Source organism: Cyrtonyx montezumae, unplaced genomic scaffold (genome assembly GCF_038088225.1).
Source record: "Cyrtonyx montezumae isolate F1298 unplaced genomic scaffold, pur_monq_1.0 scaffold_23, whole genome shotgun sequence".
NCBI classification, from domain to species: Eukaryota; Metazoa; Chordata; class Aves; order Galliformes; family Odontophoridae; genus Cyrtonyx; species Cyrtonyx montezumae.
This window is the reverse complement of record NW_027071970.1, coordinates 9,404,543-9,421,912: the sequence shown is the minus strand read 5'-3', so window position 1 is coordinate 9,421,912 and position 17,370 is coordinate 9,404,543. Positions and strand designations below refer to the sequence as shown.

Sequence of the window (17,370 nt, the reverse complement as noted above, 5' to 3'; positions counted from 1 at the left end):
TCAGTGCAGAGTTTCTGTGGAAAGGAGAGGGATGCAGGGTGCTCCTGAGGGGCAGGAATGGTGGGCTGGTGACTCTGAGCAGGGGTGTGGGTAATAAGACCCCTGAGATGGTTCCTTGTATGGTGCATCACTGTCTTCTTCACAGTGGTTGGATGAGCTGTGAGAGTCACAGGCCTGGTGAGGATTTAAGCCAATGTGGAGTTGTTTAAAGACTAATTATTGGAACCTCAGTGCTTGGAGTTCCTCAGGGATCATCCTGGCTCCAGGTCACATCCCCAGTAACAGCGGTGTAGGAATTGCAGCTTGCCATGGCTCTTGTTGCCTCTCCCATTCACATTTCTCCCCCATTTGTCCAAAGGAATGAGTTGTCAAACATTTACCAAAGCTGTGAGCAGGGCTTATTCATATTTTAATAAAGCCATTATCCTGGCCTTGAGTTGCAGTAGTTTTCTACTCTTCCTCTTGAGTATTTCTCTCAGTAGTGCCATCTAATCAGCTTTAGGTTTTAATTAAACAGCTGTCATTTGCTTCCTAGTTCTGTTGCGACCTGATGTTGTATTAAATTTTAATTTAGCCTAGGCTGGATAAGAAGTAGATTCCTTCAGACAACAAAGAAACGCTATTAGCAGGTTACAGTTGTAATTAAGAAGAGCTCTGCTGAAGTACTAATGCATTCAGGTACAGAGAAGGAATGGAGATAAACACACACATAATTGTTATTCAAGGATAGTGCAGCAATGTCAATGTGTAATTTCTGCCACGGGTGCTTAAATTCCAGGTCTTGGTCAAGATCCCATCTTAAGCACATGGCAGAGGAAGTAGGAAAAGACTCCATCTTTCTCCTGGGAGCTGCAGGGAGTTGGCAGTGAGAGGTTGGTGCTGGTCCCTGGGTGGTGCTCCATATGTCTGGGGATGCTGTGCCATGCTGTGGGACCTGCCCACATAAATCAGCATTATTCCCTCTCTCTAGAGCTCAGTGAAGTTGACAGTAACCTGCACAGGTGTCTTAGATGCAGTGACACTTCTTTCTGCAGAAAACCTTTCAGAAGACAAACCTAACAGAGTCTACTAAAGATGCAAATAAAAAAAAAATAAATAAAAAAGAGGTTTGCTTATAAATCTAACAGGCAGTCAATTAGTTCAGTTCTGCCTTCATATTTCTTCCTCAGAGGAAAGACGTTTTGTCAGTCTATAAATAGTCAGCTCTTAAAAAGGTCTTTACACAGCCTATTATACTCGTGTAACACCCGATGCAGGAGTCAGGCATCTGAAATATTGATTTCTATGGTAGAATTGCTTACCTGTACTGTGCAGCTTTGTGAAGCAGCACCAGCTAATTAGCACCGTGGGTATCTGTACTTACTGGGATGGAGGGGAGGTCTGGGACAGTGCCGTGTCAAGAGAGAGGTGAGCATATTGCAGAGCACCTACGAACGGAGGAGTGGCAGTGTGTCACTTCTGAGCCCTTTCCTCTCACACTGAGCTTTATAGGGAGCTCACAGAAGAATGTAAATCTTTTTGGATTATCCTTCAGAACACCAAAGCGTGACTTCAGTTTGGAAGCTCAGCAGCTCTTTGGAGTTAATAGGAGACTAGAAGTTGTGTTTGTCTGTAGTCACACGTAGGGCGATACAGCAAACAGTGCAGAAGCGAAGAAGCTAGCTCAGGCCTGATGAGAACTTGATTTCAAGTCCACCAAAGTCAGAAGAAATCTTTCATCTGTTGTTCAGTAGGGTTTTGGATTGGACTGTGAATGCTGCCTGCCTGACATGTAGGAGTTATGGAGCCACACTAAGGGAAAGGGGTTTAGAAGCAGAATTAGGCACACTGCGTTGCTGGTGACCTTGGCAGAAATTCTGCTTCTCCTGATGCACTGAAGAAGACTGTTGTTGAGAAGTGCCTTAGAAGAAGCCTGCTGATAAACCAGGACAGAAAAACACCGTGCCTATCACGTATTTGGCATATGTTTATATCAAATTGATGGTGCCGATATGTTTGCCATTGGTTTGATGCCATCTGCCTACCTCTTCTCTGCTGTACTTGAGCATGAAGCAACCTCCGTTTATCTTTGTCTGGTTTACACAACCTCTTTCCACCCGAGCTGCAGCTAATTGTTCTCACACAGGATTTTCTTAGTTTTGTTTGAGCCTCAGTCTTTGTAAAGCTTTTCCACTTGTTCTTTCGCACTTCTATTTTTTCACATCTCTGTTTGCCAGTGTCCCTCTGTCATGGGTGGCAGCTGGTGATAAATGATCCCATTCAGCGTAAACAAAACCCAGTCATTTACTGGGTAAAACATCTGGCTGGTGCCTGGCAGAGAGCAGGACAGGGAGGATTGTATTTATTTCATGAGGTGTAATTCAGAAAAACATCTCTATTCAGGACAGCACTTACACATGTGCTTAAATCACAGAGAAGTCTAAGTGTCAAGTTGAGCCACATACTTTTAGTGCTGTTTTGAACAGAAATGGACTGGAGTACACATTTAAGTGCTTTTCTGGAACATGACTGCCCATAAAGCTCTAGTAGACTATATTAGTTAGCTGGCACTAGCGTTATTAGTACTTCTACTCATTTAATTCAGGGTGCTTTTTGTAGAAGTTTCTGAATATTGATTGATAATACATCTTAGTTGCAAGTATTTATTGGACTTCTCCAGCTGTCCTTAGCTTGTGGTCAATGCCCATTATTTTCTATCAATCTAGCTAGCAGACAGAAGTAAATGATAGTGAATATATCTCCCTATGCAAGCTGCCATCAAATTTTCCACTAAAATCCGTTTATTCTTCCACCAATTCTAAGAAAGGAATTTAAAGTTAGATTAGTTGGAAGCAACTTGTTCTTTTTTTTTTCTTTTTTCCCAACTGGCAAGCAATTAGTTGTGTGGAAGTTGAAAAATGAGCGGCAGATGGATTTAAAGCAGTATTTCTTCTTGAAGGCTTTTCTAGAAGGCTGAGCTGAATCTCTGTGGAAGCAGAGGTGGTGGGAAGCTTTGGGCCTGCAGTGAGCAGTGCTGAAGCAGAGATGTGTTCCTCTGCAGGCTTCCATCAGAGCTGTTCCCCTCCTGTCTGCTCTGCTTACGCAAGGCAGGGACCTTTGGGCAACTCACTTGGTGCAATTAATCAAACTGCAGCCACGCTGAGATGCCGAGGAAGACTGTGTTAATGCAGTCATTAGAGTGCCAGCCCTGTGAATTCGTCAGGATTAGAGATAAATGTGGTAAAGCATCTCCAGGTGGGATTTTGATGGGGAAAGATTAGAAAAATTGTATGTGACATTGCTTAGTTGGTAATAGCACGTCTCATGCGTGGCTTTTCTAATCATATATTTATGTCCAGAAAAGGGACAACTGGCTCAACTGTTAGCAGAACCAGTAAGGAAGAAATGCTGTTACTGTAGTGCTTGGCAATTGTCTTCTACATCCCAGGCATGATTTGGGACATAAGGGTGGGATGAGCCGCTGACACCCCTGGAGATGGTGCTTGAAATGCGCTGAGGTTCTGCCAACCCGCAGATGTGTCTTCACGCGTCATTGCCTTACGGATTTCATTTCCACAATAGCCAAACCTGTAAATGGGCTCAGAAAGAGTAAATCTGTATGTCTGTCAAACCAGAACTCGGTAGTCCAGACACAAATTTTGGCCTAGAAAATTGTGACACCACTGATGGCAGTGTGTGTAAGGAAGCGTTGCTCCCATGGCCCAGAGAAGGTTTTTGTTCTGCGGTCTGATCTCTGCAGTGTTCTATCCTTTTTGCTTCTCTAATGCCCATTCCATAATTGTGTGTGTGCATACAGGACACAGAAGTCCTTAACACGGCCATCCTGACGGGCAAAACGGTGTCAGTTCCAGTCAAGGTTGTTGCAGTGCAGGAGGATGGGTCGGTCGTCGATGTTTCAGAGTCCACTGAGTGCAAATCAGCCGATGAAGACGTCATAAAGGTAAGGTGCCCACGTGAGATTGAATTCATAGTGATGAATTAGCTGAGTTAAAATTTGCTGCGTGCTGGATGTGCCTATATTTTTTCATAAAGTTGTGTATCTCCTTTTAGAAGCCCCTTTGGTAAACCTTTCTATGTAGGTCGTACTGCTAAACCCCCTAGGAAGCATTGTCAGGCATTTTGGATGTATTTACCTAATTTTGATCTTTACACTGTTAATCCTCCCTTTATTGCTTCTTTGTAATTGGAGAGATATTCATATTCTTTTGGCTAGAACAAAATGTTGCATTCTTAACCTTTTATTTCTGTTTAATAGCTAATGATTTAATAGACAATTAATGAGACAATTCTTTGATCACTGCTGTAACACCATTACTTTCAATTAAGACACAATGAACTGAAGCTAAATAGAAACAGACTTTGGCCCAGGCTGTTATGTATTTATACAAAATGTGCTTAGCTGGGCAGCTACCTTGGTATCACACTGATAAAAATACTACTCAGAGGTGGCCCAACGGATAGGTGATGAGTGATTTATCTGTAGACAAGGGATGTGAATCACTCCTGCTTGAAGCCATATATCCCCTCTGCCTATCAGTTTAATAGCTTCCCAGCAAGAGAGTAATTCAGTCCACATTCTTCACGGCCTACATAATCAGTGGTAAATACAATGAAACACACCCATTACTTGACAGTGCATTCACAGATTTTAGTGTGACTTTCTCCTCAATGGACTTGTTTACTTCTATTGCTCTCCCTTGTCCCTGGAGTTGGGCACAGGTCCTAATACTGACCAACCATTTTGCCTTGAAATGGCTTACACTGTAAAAATTTTATCTGAAAACATTATTCTTGAGTCAGTGAAACTCTCATGTTTATTCCACCATTGGAAAGGAATGTTTAATGTTTTTGGCATTTGAAAGAAAAGAATGGCTTTATGATTAAGGCACTGAAATGCTTCTCAGCATTTATTTCCATATCTTTTGCTGATTTCCTGTGTGACTTCGGGTAAGTCAGTCATTCCTCTTGGAATCTCACTTCCTTATCTGCAAACAAGGCTGAGAAAAAATCTTTTCCCAGCCTTAGCCTGCCTTATATAATTTTTCAAGCTACTGTCGACTCTGAATGGACAAAAACCTTATCTCCAAAAGCCCCATTGACTTCAGTGGTCTTCTGCCATGGACTCACTTGAAGGTCTTCTCCCATGTCTTGTTTTTCCTGGAAACCAGAACTAAACAGGGATGTGAAGCTGAAAAGGGAAAAGTGATTGAAATTTCTGAGCAAGTTACTCAGGTGTTCTGGTGCTGGGAGATAAAGGAAAGTGGGATGTGCTTTTTCTATATGTGAGCTGAACCATGGGGCCTCAGTCTTCACAGATGGGGGAAGAAAACCTTGGAAGAAAAAGATTAAAGCAGTTGTACTGTGGCAGGGACCTACTTTTCTTGATCAGGATGCAGAAGCACTGTTGAAGTTTTGCTGCTCTATAACAGTGGATTTTGCATGCTCCTTGTTGATCTTTGAACCATCGTTAGAGAGAAATGGCAGTGATAGAGGGAGCACGTTGGGATGGTGGTATTGCATGGAGAAGTCTAACCTGAGGGGCTTCAGCATTGTCGGTCTTTACAGCTTCATAAATACTCCATGCAAGATCTGTGCACTTTTTTTTCCTCCCTTTAAAAGCCTGAGCCACAGTAATTTCACGTGAAGAAAAATTCTGAAAACATTGCTGTTACATGTTCCTGACTAACATCTGCCACAAAGCAGCATCAAGTGAGGAAATTCAAATGAGGACAGCTTCTTAGTCCAAATGTTTATCTCAGTAGTGTACAAATGAAAGGGAGACAGCTGCCCAATTAATTCATTCTTAGATAGTAATATTTTCATGTTCTTTGCAAGTTACACAGAAATTGACTGATGGTTCAAATTAATGTCTGCAGTAATTCACATGGCTTCCATGAAGTTACGCCATGGACTAATATGGCCTAATTTTTCTGTAACAGAAGAGGCCCTCAATGGAACAGAAGGGAGCCAGAGGGCCTCGTCCTCCTCATTTCTGCCCACAGGTAAAGTGCAATAGAAGCAGGCTCAATGTGCCCAGGCAGAGACATACATTAAGAACAGTGGTGCTTCAATAATATACCATGAACTCCATCTGTGCAAGAATGCACTTTTCTTGTTAGCTTTCTAGAGAAAAGCACTTCAGTGAATTATTTTTCACCTTTTCATAATTTTCTGCCTAATTATAATGAAAGTCAAATTCAAACCATTTCCACCCCCTACTTTTATAACACAAACCTTATCTTGAACTCTCCATAATTAATGTTAAAACAATAGAAGACCTAATTTTGCTAGCAGCAGCCATCTAGGCATTATCTAACATGCAGTAAAACAAGTGTCAGAAAGGCAGGGAAGGTAATAGCTGAACTAGATTGAATCTGCAGAACGTTCTTCCCTCTTTCAGAGAAAAGCAGATGAATGACCGAGGACCTCACTCAGTGGCTGAGCACAGTGATCTCTAGTCACAGCTACAAGGGACCATAAGAAGAAAAAAAGAGGGAAAAAGAAGAAGGGTAGGGGAGAGGTACTGCAGTTCTCTGACTTAGATTATACTGAATTTTGGGAACAGACCTGCAGCATTCTTAGGGCAACTTACAAAAAGAAGCAACTGACTGCATAAGTCACACAGTGGTTTATGCAGAAGCTTTGAACACAAAAGCAGTGCTTGTAATTTGCAAGCTCTGCAGCTGCGTCGCCATTAAAGTATGTGATCAAGAACGTAATGTGCATAAAGTAGAGCTAATCTTATTTCTCCATCTATCCTATTTTTGAGTTCCTATCACTGCATTACCTGAGAGCTTTATTTGTTGTCACTCACTCAGAAATTAGCTCATTCTAGGAGTCCGAACTCACTAAGCAGTGAAAACACTCTCTCCTTGTTTATATGATGGATTTACTTTTGGTGCCAGTTGGTTTATTGCACAATTCATTTTGAACTAGATCGTATTTTTTAAGTGATTTGTTTTTTTCTTCAGTGCTGCTGAGGGGTTCAAGATTGACAGCTCCAGAAGCTTAACCACTCTGCCCACCCCAGCACAGGGCCAGGTTGGGGCTGCAGCAGGCAGCTGAGCACCTAGAATGGTTTTGAAGTGCGAGTGTTTAATTTAGTGAGTCCATTTCTTTGCCCAAGCAGTGTTTTTAATCTCAGCTTATTAGTATCAGTATCACCAACTCCATGAAATCATCTGAAGTCACTGTCAACTTCATCTCGGTTCATCTTTGACATCTGGGAGGTGATGGCCTCTGCAGTCCTTCACAAATCCTCTGAAATAATAACTCCCTCTGATGCTTGGCCCAACCAAGATGCTTAAGGCACCAATGTGTCCCTCAGCTGAACAGAAAGATGATTTAGGAGGTAAGAATCCTGCCCTGGACTTAGGAGTTTGCTTTTCCTATCTGCTTTCCTCCAGCTGCACTCCGTGAGGTTGCTGTTCTGCAGCAGTAGTGCCATAGGGATAACCAGAATACTTGAATCTCAGAAGGATTTATCGGCAAGAAACCTGCTGGAAGCTGTGGCTTTGTCTTTATACTCGTAGACAGGTTTACCTGAGCTAGGGCAATAACTGAATATCACTGAGCTGCTTGAAATGCATTAAACTTGTAATTAGAGCTTCTGGTTTCTAGTTGTTCTGGCTAGAAAATACACCCTTTGCCCCCAAACAAAATTCATCTTTATAAGTCACAAGAGAGAGACAGGAGAATATGGCAGATCTCTCAGCAGTATGTCAACTTCTGAATTAAGGATTTTGCTTTGAGTTGAAATAGCAGAGGTTCTGACATTTAGGTCACCAGATTCTGCTAATTAGTTTCCTATCAGGACCAAGCATGATCAGAAAGGAATAGCATAGCCACCTACTGAATATTAACAGATTTGTCTTAAAAAACACTTGTTATACAGCAACAGGTTGAAGTCTATAGTGTTTCAAGACTGTGCCAAGCTAAAACATTAGGTTTAGAATCGTATTTGCACACAGAATGACTCCATGTATAGCAATAAGGATGCCATTGAGGCAGTGTATGAGATCACATATTGAAGGATTAATATTCTGTACACAGTACGCATTGTACACAGTTTATAGCAAAATATATGTGTGTGTCTTCCTGAAGCTATTTTTAAACACAGTCTTCAAAGCCAGCTTGAGAAAACAGTGTTTTGTCTGGGAGAGGATCCGTTAAGAACAGACCACGCCGACATGTGCAATTACACAGATTTCGGCAGAGATGCTTATGGTGTCTTCCAAGAGACCAGCTGCTGCTTCAGAGGAAGAAAACAATTCTATGGCGTAGCATTTGGCTGCTCTGAGAGCAGGAATGCAAAGGGCATGGATCCCAGTCCTGGGAAGCAATCATTAGCCTGAACAGCGATACTGCTCAGGATCAACTCTGAATATTTTTTACTAAGTGATGCACAGGGTAAACAGCTCAGCCCGGGCTCAACAGAAGCAAATGTGGCAATAAGAGACTGTTGTTGAGAGAAAATGGCAAATATCCGGAGGCTTTTTTCTCCAAGTTCTGTAGGAAATTAACCTTGCTTTATAAACTTTGATGTGGTGGGGCCATTTGAATATTTTAATTGAGGCTGCATGAACCTCGTGGATTCTCGGGCACTTACCGTTCTTGAACTGTCATTCTGGCTGGGCAAATTAACTCAGATTTCCATTGTCATCATAACTGGGGCCAAAACGTGCTTTCAACTAAAGTCTGTGTGAAAGGCACTGGGGTGACAGAGGTGTCCCAGAGGGCAAAATCTTCTTCGTGTCAACGCGACAACAGCCATTAGCTGTCAGCTAAGGGATGAGAAAAAAGTCCTTATCTCCACCCTCTTCACAGAGGTCATAGTTGAGAGTAGTGGGACTGGGCAGCAAATGATGCTTTCTGAAAAGCAGAGCCCCACATTTTAGGTAAGCAGCAATTTTTTGTTGCAGCAAGATGTGTGCACAATGCCGAATCTTCCAACCCTCCTAACAGGCTTAATTTGCAGAGCTTCGCACTGAGGCAGCAGCCACTGCACTTGGCTGCCTGACCTTTGCATCCATCCCCCCAGCTCTGTGGGCTGCAGATGGGTGTTGGAATGCAGTTTTGGGGTTTAATTGCTCCACACCCGTGTTTCGGTGGTGTGTTCCGAGATGCACTCCCTTGAGCTGCATAATAGCAGCTGAGGATGGGGATGATGACACACCACCATCAATTTGAAGTGCAGTTAATTCATTTGACGTGAAAAGCACCTACCACTGACAGCAACCAGCTCCTTTTCTCAGCTGTGGAAGAAGGCAGTTTTGTTCTTGCTCTATTTTTAATTAACATTTTTACATTCTCATTGTACAGAACTGGAAACCAGAATGAGAACTACTTTGCCTTCATTGAAACAGCAGCAGGATGGGAAACAGATGTAGCTAGGATGGGCACCTCTGTGCATTGGAACTGGGGTGTATCTGTGGTCATGAGAGGAATGGGGAAAATCCAGCCATAAGAGGCAGTAGCTGAATAGTGAATTGGTGAGTTAGGCAAGGATGAAAGAACAGAAAGAAGTTACAGATCACGTTTCTTCTTCCATTGACATGAAGTGTGGGGAATGGAAGTGCTTGGTGGGGTGTGGCTTCGTCCTCTTCCAGTTCTGCTAGGTGCTGTGCTTGTGTGTCCACCAGGTTCTGTGGGAGCAGTGCTGAGTGGCAAGATGTAATCCTTTGTTTTGTGCTGTGGATTCTTAAGGTCTGATTTATATAGATGTCACCGGACTGAAATATTTAAAGAGCAGTAAAACTGTCAGAGATCTATTTCCATTGCTGGAGAGGTGAGCAGTTACCTCTGTGTGCTGGGGTCACAGCACAGGCATCTCTTTAAAAAAATCAAAAGTGTCAAGTCGTGATTAGAAATTTGAAGTTTACAATTGTCTAATGGGAAATAGGAACTAAATCCATTACCTCTGCGTTTTTCAAAATGGGGAGAAGCCAGAGTGTGCAGGCATGTTCTGGCCAGTGAGTGAGTAACCATGCGAAGACAGCAAAGGCAGATGGATCTATGCTGGAAATAAATATACGTATCCCTGTGTAAACTGTGTTATGTATACAGAACACACAGCATAATGATGATTACTCCTGTTCTATTTTTGCTGCTGTAATTATTGTGCAAATAGTCCGATTTACAGTGAGTGAGAACTTCTGCCCCACAGCCCTGTGCTATGTCCTCCCTTAAACATGAGTGCAGCCTTTTCTGTCGTGAGCCAGAAGAAGGGATGCACATTAATCAATGGACGACTGCTGAGCAGAGATGCATGAACTCCTTGAAGTGCCAAGAATGGGCTGTTAAATACACAGATCCTTCATTGAGGAAGATCTGAGCGTTTCTTTGAGTTGCATGCATTATTATTTGTGGAGTATTGATAATGAACTCGCCTCTGTATAAAAAGTGGTGTGGACACTGTGCCTATCCTACAGATCTCACAGCTGAATGAGAGCTGCACAGGGCTTGCTACAATACAGACGTTCTGGGAGGTAATCCTTTATTGAGTCACTTGTACAAATACGCAGAGCAGCTTAGCGGTGAGGAGGGAATGGCATTGCTCAGGGAACAGAGAATGGAGATTGCCCAGCAGGACTGCCAGCGAGAGGGAGTGCTCTGTTGGAGCTGCACTGGCAGAGATGATAAGTTCCTAGCAGGAAGTGTGATCTCCTATTTATGTGCTGTATTTATTTGCGCTTTTCCGATTCCTGCTTCTGCGATTACTGTCTGGATTTAATTTACAATCCCTCCCCAGTGACTCTTACGTTTCCTCCTGGAAAAGTAAGAGAAAATCCTTAAGACACACAGTCCTTCCTTAGATCTCTTACACTCACCATTATCCGCTGCAGAGCAAAATTAATGCATACCCTTCCTTATTGTTTTCCTTCTTAATTCATTTCTTTCTATAGAGGCTCAGCAAGCACCAATTTTCCAAGCGAGTTTTTAATCGCCTGAGCCCAGCATGATTACTGTCCTCCAATCTAGTTGCCATTTGATGCAATCAGCATTTCAGAATACAATGATTCCCCACCCCCCCAAACACGAATGCTGTATGGCCAATTGATGACACTTGGCTGAGAAGAAATGTAAAATCCCGACAGTGCTGTGTGGAAGAAAATAACCTGATTGCGAGGTCTCCCCCAGCTGAATGCGTGAAGGTAATGTGAAATAGTTTCTTTCCAGAAATGGTGTAATGTGGAGCACAAAGGGACGTGTGATTCCAGCACTGAGGGTGGGGAGGCAGGGAAGGAAGGGCAGAGGAGCTGGGAAAGCAGCGTGCTCGAGGGTTTCTCACTGCTGGAATGCTCTGAAAGGGCCTTTCAGGAGTACACGTTGCCAGGGGAGATTTTCTCTCCACGTCTTTTTCTGCCACCCCACAAATCAAAGATGTCAGTACACCGATACTGGAAAACTGGAGACTTGAGTAGCTCCTGTGCTGCAGAAGCTGCAGCCTTCTGGATTTCCCCAACCTGTAGCGAGTGTAGCGCGAAAGATGATCAATGTGAAACGAGACAGTCCTTCCTTGGGCTAAATTGCTTATCGTTGTGTTTTTAAGCACATTTTGTACATTATCAATGCCAGGGCTGCATTTGCAAAATTACAGAGCGGTGATCAGGACCAGAGTGCCGTAGGCAAGGGCAGAGTAACACAGAAGTAAATAAAGGATTGTGGGGAGGGAGGAGGGACAGAGGCTGTGTTTTCCTTGCAGCAGCAGGTGCCCAGAGCTGTGTGTCTCCTTGCAGCCTGCCCTCGGACAGCTCCTGAGTTTGTCCACTCATGGGGAGGACTGGCCTCTTTGTTTTCTTAGGTAATAAAGCCTGGGGAGGTAACAACACAAGTGCAGCTGGGTCCTAAATGACTGCATTAGCCCTGAGATTGGGAAGATGCAGCCAGCAGCCTTACTGTGGGGATGCTGGGAGGCTTCTCCTGTGTGCTCAGGGTACAACAAAGCCAGCGCCCACAACCTCTGCATCCTTCCCACTGTGCTCTGCAATCCTATGTGCCTCTAACTATTTAGGTTACAGCTTGTTTGTTTTTTACAGTGCTGTTGGTGAGTATGGTTGTCTAAAGTCTAGTAGACAGCCATTTGCTGGGACCTTCTGTTCTTTGCAAACTTGACAATGTGGCTTGTTTAATTGCCTTATGTTATTATTGATATTTTCATCTTCTGTAACTAATTTTTGCTGAGGAAAAATGTATTATTGCCAACTCTGATCTCCTTAATTCTGGTAAGAAAATGCCTCCAGCTTCATCCCATTTGAAGGAGACGCAGATGGTTTTGTACAGGATCGTGACTCTTTAGAGAAGGCTGCTGGCATTGTGTGAGTGTCTGCGGGGTCAGGACAGGAAGGGATCCTATTTAGTGAGACTGGAAGAGAGCTGGAAAGGTGTCTGCCATTGCCTGTGTTACAAATAATTGTTTCTCTGTCACTGGGAGTTCAGAAAGAGCTGCAGCAGGAAAAAGCCTGAGGTGCCTGAAAATGAAGGTGGTTCTAAATAAAGAAAGATAGGATGTGACTGAAAAAGAAAACTAAGGGAAATAAATACAACGCATCCTGAAGAGCAGGGATGGTAGCAGAGCAGCTCACCCCTTCCAGTCCCACCCTGCTCAGGGAGGACATCAGTGCACTGATGAACCCCTGTGCTGCAGCTGCTGTGCTCATGCTCTCTGGAGGGCAGGAGGGATGCTCACTGGTGCTGCCCAGCTGTTGTCCACTGAGTTGGTGTTTTGTTCTGCTTTTGGCTTATGAGTGTTTGGTCAGTAGCTCTCAGTGCCATAGGTGTGAGCTGCAGAGTGAGGCAGCATGCACCCTGCACGAGAACGGCCCTTCATGCCAAGTCAGTCGGGGCAAACACCCTGCACTGAACATGAGTTCACTAAAATCCAGTGACCTGCTGCAGACATGGTCCGTGTTGGGCAGCGAGGAAGGCTGCAAAGTGTGGAAAAGCAAACATCTTACTAACACAGAAAAAGTGCTCCTTCACGTTAAATCGATAGGACTACATCTCTGACCTGCATAAAACATGAGACTTTAATAGAGTTATTGCTGTATACAGAATCTAATAGCTTTGGTAGCTACAAGATGACTTCTGAGACGCCTGCTGCAGGAGGATGCCCTGCTATCAAGGTGAGATTATAGGCAGGCAGGAATTATTTCCTTCAAACTCATGCCCTTTCCCTCCTTGAAAGTTTGAAGTAGTGCCGTAGTTTTGAAGAGAACATGAGCTCCTTAAAGGTAATTAAGAGCAAAATAATTTAGAAAGCCTTTGGTGCTGTGTGCATAACTATAAAACCACAGAGTAGCACGGGTTACTTCAGGTAGGGCATGCCAGGAACACAGTATTAGTTGCACAGGATTTGTGTTCTGTTTAGGCAGAAATGTGACAGCCACAGCACTGGGTTCTTTGTCACTATTTAATTTTGTCTCTCTGTTTAATGCAAGCGGGGAAGAAAGTCTCTTTGGAGAACAATAGCACAAAAGAAAAATTATGCATTAAGTAGAAAAATGAATTCAGTATTTCACATTAATTTGTAACTTGTTCTTTTTTGGTAGCTGTAGCAAGCCAGGAGAGGAGAGGAAGAGAATGACCTAGGATTTCATGGGAAAGTAGTTTCTGTGTTTGTGCATGGAGTGCTTTGCATCTGATTGCTCCTATGTGGTCGTTCATCTGGTAGAGCTATGATATCCCTCTGAGTAAGCCTGTTTTGGACTGTCAGTGTGACTAACGTTTGCACAAAATCGATGCTAACTTTAACTGCTTTTGGTAGCAGCCAATGCAAACAGTTCAGCTTGGGCTAACAGATCTGAGTCAGTGATACATGAAAGACATGGACAAGTGTAATACATTTTTTCCAAAACCCGGGCTAACTAATGTACAGCTTGATCAGGTGTTTTGGCCAGAGCTGTAAACATGCTGAGCATTTGGGTTACCTGGCTGATGTATTTCCGTTTTGCTTTTCTTGTCTCTGTCATTCTAGAATTGTTTAACCCAGACTTTCCCTGCCTCTTTCTTGGGATTTTTAGTATAGCTCTATTCAGGCATAGTCTAGAAGCATCATTTTTTTTAATGTTTCAGCTCTTCATGCTTTCATTATTACTATGTGCACAACAACAATTCAGCCACCAAATTTACCATCTAAATACATGTTTGCCTCAGTGCTGGAGTGGCCTGTAGCTCCAGCATCACTTGTCTCTGCATGGGGAGTGGCAACACGTCTCCTGCAGACATGCACTAGGTGATGCCATCTAAGGAAAGGATCAGAGGGATCAGTGGCAGAGGCACTACATGAACCCATAATTCCTCAGTCCCATTTCAGAGGTCTGTGGGATCAGGCATTACTGTCATTATTAAAGAGACACACGTAGGTCAAGGCAAGGAACGGTTCCCAGTCTGCTCATGCTTTGCTTATACCACTGGTTGAGTAGAGCTTCCTGTTAAGTCTATAATGTACCTTTAGGTTTTCTGGCTAGAAAAGAGAAATCACAACTTCAAGTAGAAGTGCCAACTCAATGGATGTTCTCTGTGATTCCAGGGCTTAGGATACATTTTTTATGTTGTAGATACCTTTTACATATATACTTGTGATGGAGATAATTGGTCTAAAGAAAAGAAAAAACATATTTTCATGTTCCTGTGCTTTTACTTTCTTTGACTGCAGCCTGTTTGTCTGTATCTACACAGCCCTAGGGTGAGATGCTAAAAAACAACCCAAAAGAGGAAAAAATCCAAAAGGACAACAGAAAAATAACAGCAATACTCTGCAGTTTGTCATTTATCTTTCATGCATGAGTTGGAGTGGCTGTTTTGGCCCAGATTTGACAGGGGAGCTCGAGAGCTTTGCAGATCCATCTTGGCATTTAGATAGAGTTCATGAAGGCACAACAGCTGTAGATGGCAGAAAGATTGACAAGAAAAACATTTGTTCAGGGTCTTAGTTTGGTGAGAAAGAAGCTCAGTCCACCCGGCTCACACAGGCTTAGAGCGATGGAGGAGTCAGGTAACTCAACACTGCTTCTCCTGACAATTCAGTCTCTGCCTTTAAATCAAAGTCAATAGCAAACTATTGATTTTGATACATCATTGTTCCCGAAGAGCTCTTTGGAAGAAGGGTAGGTTTTGTGTCATTCAAAACGTAGGTGTTTTGATGTTCGTTCTCACTGTCTTTTGCAAGCTTTTAAAATTCTCCTCCACAGAAAAAACTCCATGTCCTGTTCAGTGTTTTGCAGATCCTGGTAGTCCTTAGGTCTGCAGCCCCTTGTAAGAGTCTTCCTGCTGTCGCTGTCTTGCCTGGGAGATTTGGAAATTCTGGGCTGCCCAATGGAGGGCTACCTGCCCCAAATTGTGTTCCCTTATTGTGTAGGGGAGGTGCCATCCTTGGCTGTGCCGTGCTCCTTATCTCTGTCCCTTGCCCTTGGAAGATAATTTCAAAAGCTTCAGCATGCTCATGAAAGACCAAACAATAGTGGAGTTAGTGGGAAATTGCAGTGACCCTTCTTAGTCCTGCAGACACTTGAGTTACAGAGCATGTAAATACTTTCCCATCTTTGGTACAACAGATGCTTTTTCTATCAGCACAGTGGACAAACATCACTGTGACAGGCGTGTGCAGCAGGCATGCTGTTCCTCTGCTCTGCACAAGGTAGCTGAAATGTGCTGCCTTCCCCCTTGTTGGACTGTGGATTTATTGATGCAATGGAAGTCAGACGACAGGCAGCAACAGAGCACGCTTCACCTGAGTGTTCTCCCCAAACAGAGCTGCTCCTGGTTTTAAGCCCTGCAGGATTTGTCCTTTTCCACTCCCTGCACCAGAGGGACAATTCCCTCCTCTGCTGCTGCAGCTGGAGAACACAGAAGCAGCTGCTGCTGTGATCGGATTGTCATGCTTGTAACTCATGAGCTGTACGTAACCCCTCTGTGACTCAGAAGCATTGCAACCACTGTCCCTGGGTGGGTGACAAGAGGTGAGCTGTGCCTCAGGGTCCCTTCTGGCTTGCTTCCTCTGATCCCTCTGCCCGAGAGCTTCCCTTGTTCATGATTTGGGCTCCTCCTTCAAGGAACCTCAGCCAGGAGTGGGAGGGATTGCAGGGTGATAAGGCAGTGAGTTATGTAAGGATCTCTTTCCAAGAGGCTCCAGCAATCTGAGGTGCAGCTTATGTATGGATGGTGTAGTAATTCCTTTGAATTTTTATGCAGAATTTAAGTTTCTAATTTAAGGCTGTGTCACGACTGAACCATGCCATCTTTAGCACAGTCTTAGAGTCGTGTTTATACACCAAAGCAAGCAAATCCAGCACTTTGCATTAAGGAGTTAAGCTCAGTCTCACAATGGTGTCATTCTGACATTGAAGAGAGATGAAAAATTTTCTTCAAACAAATCAGCTGTGTCACTCAGTCACCTCCTGACAATTTCAAGAGCCCTGAGTCTGTGCACTTGAACGGGAACCTCGCTGGATTTTGGATCCACCAAGATGCTGTTCTTTCTAGTGCACTCACCCTGAAGGACCTCCCTCTCTTTCCTTCAGTGACTGTACCCAGAGCTCTCCCTGCAAAGCACTGTCTGCAGGAGCACAGCTCAGCAGTGCATGTCACACAGCCACACCAGCACAGGCACTGGGACACCCAGGGCAGCTGTTGTATTGTTGGAATACCATGGGAAGTGTGATCTAGCAACATCTAGAGGTGGTTTGAGCATTTCCATCTTTGTATGTATAGCTCTAACTCTGGTCGTCTGAGCTACACCCAGCTCTGCCCCTTGGCTCTTTCCACTTACTGCATATGGAACTCTTGTCTCTTAATGCTGAATTTCTGCATCAACCTGTATTAAATGTATAAAGCAGTCTGGTAAGGCAGTAAATATATGTACCTATATGACTAGAGAAGGAAGACAACTTCTCATGTCTTGGCATTCTCACCAGACAATTACATTGAAGCACTTGGCTGAGTGAAAGCAGTTTAAGGGCTGTTTTTGTTGGCTGTGTTTGCTGTCTAAATGCCCCCTTTTCCTTATTTTTTCTAATTAATGAATTATTTGTTGCTCAGAAACTAAAAGCTAGCAGGGAAGACTTATGAATGTAGATGTGATAAAATCTAGGCGTAGGACCAAAGGTACATTTGCAAGTGTTCTGCTTTGTATTTAAAAACTCCTTCTTAATCTTTTTTTCTGGCTCTCAAATGATTATTTGGGCTAGAAATAGTGTTTCCTTTCATGACTGGTACAAGATAAAAGGCTGTATTGGTGTGGCTAACATTCATGATGGAATGCATCACTCTAAATACTACGTTAAGCCCATGAGCTTTGTTACTTATTCTTTTTTTCTGATGGGCTGATGGCTTTATGGTGCTGTTGGATTACCTTACATTCAAATGCCATTC

The 17,370-nt window shown here is 43.5% G+C and overlaps 1 protein-coding gene across 1 annotated transcript in view; it reads left to right on the top strand.

Annotated features, from left to right (window-relative positions):
* Positions 1-17,370, top strand: part of LOC136050297 (transmembrane protein 132B-like) — a 134,773-nt gene that overhangs the window by 98,426 nt on the left and 18,977 nt on the right. Inside the window, exon 4 of the mRNA XM_065739111.1 lies at positions 3,797-3,940. Within this exon, the coding sequence (XP_065595183.1) occupies positions 3,797-3,940 (144 nt within the window). The remainder of the gene's footprint in view (positions 1-3,796; positions 3,941-17,370) is intronic.